At 35.0% G+C, this 6,984-nt stretch overlaps 1 protein-coding gene across 1 annotated transcript in view; it reads left to right on the top strand.

The window, feature by feature from the left end:
- The window catches only part of LOC108969883, a 15,116-nt gene that overhangs the window by 6,699 nt on the left and 1,433 nt on the right, over nucleotides 1–6,984 (top strand). The window contains exons 4-5 of the mRNA XM_018934869.1: nucleotides 3,858–3,936; nucleotides 4,080–4,220. Coding sequence (XP_018790414.1) covers nucleotides 3,858–3,936; nucleotides 4,080–4,220 — 220 coding nt within the window. The remainder of the gene's footprint in view (nucleotides 1–3,857; nucleotides 3,937–4,079; nucleotides 4,221–6,984) is intronic.

Here is a 6,984-nt window from a genome sequence, read left to right as displayed (position 1 = left end):
AAAATGGATAACTGGGACACTGAAACAAGAATTTTTTTAAAAAAAAAAAAAAAAAAAAAAAAATGAGTCCCAACGTTTTCGAAAAGTCGTTAAAATGTTCAGTTTTGACCTTCTAAAAAATTGTTCCCACCTATCTTCGCTTTTAAAAATTACAAAAATTGTGTAAAAATACAAAAARTGCATCATGACCACCCTGTATTTGAACAAAACTGCACTTTTCGCGCTCGTGTGCGCTTGCGGCACTCGCATTATTTAYAAATATGTGAGCGCACAACTATCGAATGCGAATTGAACTGTTCACGATTCATATTAATGGGTAATTTAGTGAAAATTCGCTCTGCGCTCTGCGTACTGCTTTGTTATGGACGAGCGTATTGTTTGAATGCTTTAGGGTGAATCAAACAATTATTTCAGATCATATTAACGCTAATTGTTCAATACTTTCGAAGTTTTCTTATATAAAAATATATTATACAATAWGTAATGGAGGGAAAATAAGGTCTCAATAGTAATTAAAAACAAGTAAGGAAGCGRTAATTTTGAGTACAACCGAAGATTTTATACTCTAGCAACTTTGAGGAATAAAAGCCATGGCTTTCAGATGAAAAACGGACTCGATTTTATCTATCAACTATTACCGTGCCACATACTAAAAAAATTGTCATTCCGTTTCACTAATGTAYTTCCCATTCAATTACTAATTATATGAGTAAAGTATAGGTATATAGGGGCTCAGGAATGTAACCACCCGATTCAACCTATTTTCGATACACAGAGTTAATATGGCGAGGAAAGGGTTCTATCTGAACTTAAAATAGATATCCCATACRTTGACAGCTATTTTCGGTTAAAAGTCGACTATAGACACTGAGGTCCACATATTCGGCACCTAGAGGCTTGAACAGTTTTGGTCTCTCTGATAAATACCTGGATCCTGTTGAATGCTATCGCGATGTGTTCCCTATTTGAATATATAGGTCTACAGGCTGGTGTGCAAAATAAAAGCCAGTGCTCTTTACTTTCCGGTTTTCAGTTGAGGTGCACGCGGTTGCAAACTGCTAGGCTATTCAGCCTTCTAAGTATTCTTGTACCAAAAGCAATGAAATATCGTAAGCTGAGATCGCTTTAAGTGCCGCTTGTCTATCGCTGAGTATGTAGTAGTATTATTTTCAATATTTCTACACACCGATTTATTGAAAAAACTGCTGCAAGGGAATACTCGGAAAATATCCCATAGGTATGGAAAGGTTGGTGCATGGTGATACCGGTACCAATGCCTACCGACGTTTTCGAGCTTTCAGTGGACCACTTGATCGTACCATCTTTTAGCAGTGGCTTAAGCATGAGGTTACTCCATTCGTCCCAGCTGCCGAGGATAATTTTAAAGTTCTTTGCGAAGTTTATCTCTTTTGTTGTTCTTCGGATGAATAAGTAGTGATGTCTTTTTACTTAAGGCCTTTATTTGTTGGATGAGGWGTACCTTCCCTCTTCCATATCCTTCTGCTGTAATATAAAGCATTGCATATTTTGGTTTTGATTGATCACCAGTTTGAGCACTGTGAATTCCTAGCTGTCTAGTCTATCTCAAGAGGACGGTTACTGGAGATCAAAATTGGTTAACTTACGTCAACATTAAATGGAAAAGTCTATATTCGAATAGCGGTGAGCTGGCGTAAACGGTGTTCAAGCCGGGATTGACRGTCAGRAAAAGTGGAATTGACAGGGAATCACCCACYATAAGTTGTCCCTCTTCGTAATTCGGACCTGTACTCCCAGAGGTTASACCGTCCGAAGAAAGCAATCACTTATAAGTGGTCTCTTCGGTCCTAATTGCTTGAACTTGTGTTCCTGCAGAACGACATCAGGCCCTCCACATCGATTTTGACTTGTCAGCAGTTCCGGGAGCTTATACTCCGGATCTGGCAACAAATTATTACTACTTGGTTCTGTCTATGGCGAATGATTTTGCTGTTGAAAAATTCGCCTCAAGAGAAGCCTGTGAAAATCGACTATACCAGTTTTTTGCCAATAGGGGCGGGTATTTGAATGGGTTTGGGATAATGGAATGTCACCATAAATTATAATGTTAATATAATACCCCAATGATGGGGCATAGGTTACTAAGTTTCTTCCYCATCACCTACCAAAACTGGTATTTAGTTGAAAACTTAAAGAGCGCAGGGAGTACGATTAGCTAGAGATTCGGAAGTTTCAAGAGACATCGTATTAAACGAAGAAAGAAAACATAATTATTGACTTTTATTCGTTGGAGGTTCGTGAAGAAGCCCAAAAATTGGCATAAAATGGAGTTTAAAAATATGGTAGTCAATGGAGATGTTGTAGAAAACGCAGGGCTATAATAAAATAGGGTTATGGTGATGTGAGTTGAAGCAGTATTATAMGAGGCTGTTGGATAGTTTCGGTATTAATTTGCCGTAAAAGATTAAACATTGGGAAACCAAAAAATGGTTTTGAATCTTATCGAAGACATATGGATGTTGATGCGTTTTAAAACTCGAGTAAAATTTCTACTCATTATGGTATGAATTGATGAGTTCAGATTCAATCTTTAGTATTGATAGTTTGCAGATATTTTTTGTTTGAAGATTTTAGGGCATTTAGTTATAATGTAAGTTTATGAATAGATTTAAGACCTAGTTACATATATTATGTAAAACTCCACCTCTATAATAATAATACCCAACGACTACCMTCCTCCCGCCCAACCGACGCGAGGGGCGCAATCCGCGAACGAGCGGAATTAGCCAAGTCTTATAAGGCAAGGGAGTTTTAAGCGTTGCGATCTTAAGCTGCTCAGCTACAGAAACACAAATTTCAACGGCCAAAATTAAGAATTAGATTAAAGTTTATAATTTTYAAATGTYACTTGTTAAGAGTAGATAAAATAATTTTTTTAATGGTAAAGAGTGAATCTGTTCGTTTAACTCGAAATTTGTTCTAGAAAATTTTAAAAGTAAAGGTCTAAATTGCCTGGTAGTGCGAGCGGGRATGTTAAAATTAATATCAGACTAGAGAGATGGGCTACAGACTGACCAATTGATGAGTTTTACAAGAAATATTATACCAAGCATTTCCCTACGACTAGCAAGTGTAGGGATTTATAAGTTTTAAACGGTTAGTGGAAAGGGGAAGATGTAAACTGAAATCCCAATGCAAATGATTTAAGGCAAAAAGTAAAAATTGTTTTTGAACGGACTCTMKYTTCTCAGAATGAACTTGATAACAAGGGTTCCATACCACGGAAGCATACTCTAATATAGGCCTCACCAAAGATGTAAAAAGAATTTTCGTGGTAAGCGGATTTCTAAATTCTTTAGACCGACGTTTAACAAAACCAAAAGCACCTTTAGCTTTAAAAACCATGGAAGATGTGTGAAGATTAAAATTGAGTTTTCGGTCCATAGTTACTCCCAAGTCAACAAAACTGCATACTTGCTCCAACCGTAAGTTTTGTATTACGTATGAAGTAGGGTCTACAGAACTACGTAGAAAGCACATCGTTTTACATTTTTTAAGGTTCAATGGAATGTCATATCTAACACACCAAGAAGCTAGGTTGTAAAAGTCTGCTTGCAACTGACATCTTTCGCTATTCGAGGTGAATGATTTAAAAAGTTTTACATGGTCAGCATATAATAAAACGTTTGAAAACTTAACAACAGATGATTTGTCATTAATAAATAACAAGAACGGANAAAAAAAAAAAAAAAAAAAAAAAAAAAAAAAAAAAAAAAAAAAAAAAAAAAAAAAAAAAAAAAAAAAAATTAATGGTTTATTTTATGAAAAGCTTTACTAAAATAGTATATGTATAAACTATATTTATCCTTTTTTTTCAGCCATCATCGCCACAAAAAGCGACGTCGACATAAAAAACCAAAAATCCTCGTGCAGGATCTGGAAACGCGCATTGTCAAGGTATAGAAATAATAATAGGGAAATAAAAAATTAAAAAAAATATAAAAAAAAATAAAAACTGAAATGAAAACTTTGCATTTTTCTTCTCTTTTCTCTCTCCTTACTCTCTTCTACTTTACCTGCCTTCATTTATTGGCGCAAAGGTSGTCGATCCCGATGACCTGTCGCAGCGGGCGCGCTGCACAATCGTTGTGACAGCGTGTCTGCTGCTGGTCATGTGCCTCATGTTGGTCGGCGTGACGTTGCGCATGGCGCCCCTCATCGATGACATGGGTAAGTGCGAAGTTTTAGTTGATTTATCGTATMAGACTAATGCTAATTAGGAAGCAAATTTCGATTTTTTCAATTCCGTTATGATACTTATTRCTATTTTTAAATATATATATATATGTATATGTGTATATGAACGTCTTATGCGCTCTTCTCTTCTACTGCTACCCCTGTGTTGGCTTTGACTTTTTTCCATTATTAAACTTTGAATTATAAGCAAAGAAAAAAATTATACATCTTACGCATTCGAGCCAAGTACTTAGCGCGTACTTGTAAAACAACAATAAAAACATGCAAATGAGTTATAATAAAAACTGTATTATATTATATACAAATGTGTATGCATCTGCAGAGCATTAATACGGGTATAGTCTTTGGCTGCCGATAACCAAACCGTTCCGAACTTGCGCCCACATTAGCTACAGACAAATGTTTTAAATCAAAGAAGTTATGATATTATAAAAATAATTGCAATAGTAAAAACATAATTACGGTAATAAAATGAATAAAAAGAGAAATAATTAAAATTTATTATTAAATAATTTACAATAAACTTAATATATGAAACATCTCAAAAAGAAATAAAATTTAAATAAACACGATATTAATAAATAGTTGAAATAAATTTTAAATAAAAATGTATAAAAAAAAGTTAAATAACCAAACATTTTATACTATTGCAACTGGCAAGGATTAAAGCTCGGGTAATACCTTCAGATACATAAGGTTTGTTAGTTTTGTGTAGTCTAGGGAAAGATTCATTCTAAGCACAAAAAAACAGCGTTATTAGTAACATACGCTCTCTCTATTTTGTTAAGATAATTCACATATCGTCCGATATAATCAATATAAAATCACCCGGAAGTTCGAAAATCTTTATATTAATGGCGAGAAAGCAATATGGTCTTTTTAATTTCGAAAAAAGAATCTTATAAATCAAATGTGCAGAAATGAGTACTAAAATCTTTACATATGCATCGGAATAGTTCGTTAAGGTCGTAAATTTGAACCACAACCACATTTGAACTGTAAAAGTCTAAACTGCCTCGAAAAGCGAACTTGCATATTAAGATTACCTTCGGACTGGTGAAAAGAACTACTAACTGTTCTATTCAGGGTTTTTACTAAGAATATAATACCAAGAATTTATCTATGACTCGAAAGTGTAGGYAGATTAAAAAGTCTTAAACGACTAATGTATGGAGGAAGACTTAATCCCATCGGAAATTCTCTAAGGGGAGAAGTAAAAATTGTTTATGTACCGACTCTAACTTGTAAGTAGGTATTTGGTAACTAGGTAACACATACAACAGAGCCGTATTCCAATATTGCTCTAACCAAGATTTTAAAAAGTTTTTTAGTAAYATAAGGATCTCTAAATTATTTAGACCAACGTTTAACAAAACCAASATTATATTTTGCTTTCAAGACTATGGTACTCGTATCAATATAAAGATAMCCGATTCGACCCACTTGTGACACATACTACTATCTGGAAATTTCAATCATATATCTCACATATTGACCGATATTTTCGGTAATAAGTTAGCTATAAGCACTGGGTCCACTTATTGAGTACCCAGGGCCTTGAACCGTTACGGTTCTATTCACGCAGTTTTTAGTCATAAAGTGTCACATCTCCRATGCACTATTTGAGCAAAATTCTATCTATATATGTTTATTCAATCTTGATTTGTGTGCTGCAAAGTGAAGGTTTGTAATGGAATTTAATTTTTCTAAAAATGGGTTTTAGTCCGATATCGCCCATTGTCGCACTGTGACATATGGAGGAATATGGGAAGACTACCACGTACTGAATGTAGTCGAAATCGGTCGGTCGAGTTCCGAGATATGTGATCTCACCCAAAAGCGGGCGGTGTGATGCGCCAAATTTTKACCTCGGGTCTTGTAAAGGCCTCTCAYAACAACTCGGAGGTAAAATTKAATGTCACTCATGTTTTTACTTATTCATATATCGTGCTTTCGGTACTTTTTAACAGCACCGTTATATGGAAAGCGATTTCATTCATTTTCACACTGTCTGAAGGAGTTTTTCATAATATTTGCACCAAGAAAACTGWATTGTTGTTGCTCTAGCGATTTAGGATATATGCACATTAATCTTATTAGAAAGCGGATCTCTTCCTTTTTTTTGCCAAGGCACGAGCATATCAAGTTTCATTGAGATATCCCAATGAAATATCAATGATATCTCTTTCTGCTCAAGTTACTGCTTGCTCTTACGGACGAACGGACAGACAGAGGRTCACCCGGATTTTCACTCTCCCGGGAAATTCTCAATAAAACGCACAATCTTTATTTATTTATCAATAACTGTTTTGTCGTCTTTAAAGTGATACCAAAGATTTTTCCAGTCCTCGAACTCCAATTTTCATAATCAGTTTTTAGGATGGCATTCAGCTCATTCAGTGAATTTTGTTCTATCTCTTCAATCGACCGAAAACAGGTTTCACGGAGCCACAATTTTTCAGTTTGAGAAACAAGAATAAATCACACTAAGCGAGATCTGTTGGTATGCATTGCGCTTTTAGCTTTAAATWCGGTCACAATYTTRCCCYTWWARAAAAAAATTTAGCCTTATCTGGACYAGTCGAGCAAGAACGCGTTTCATACCTAACGCAACCACTAAACTCATTTTAACGAACTTGCTAAAGATCTTGTGCTCCCTTGCCAYCTCTCTAATACTTTTCTAACGATTTTCAAGCACAATATCCTTTATTTTCTTAATATTTTCATCAATTGAAGAGGTCGAAGGAC

Source organism: Bactrocera latifrons, unplaced genomic scaffold (assembly GCF_001853355.1).
Source record: "Bactrocera latifrons isolate USDA-ARS-PBARC rearing strain unplaced genomic scaffold, ASM185335v1 scaffold_27, whole genome shotgun sequence".
Taxonomy (NCBI): Eukaryota; Metazoa; Arthropoda; class Insecta; order Diptera; family Tephritidae; genus Bactrocera; species Bactrocera latifrons.
The sequence above is the reverse complement of the archived record's forward strand: the minus strand, read 5'-3'. Positions and strand labels throughout refer to the sequence as shown.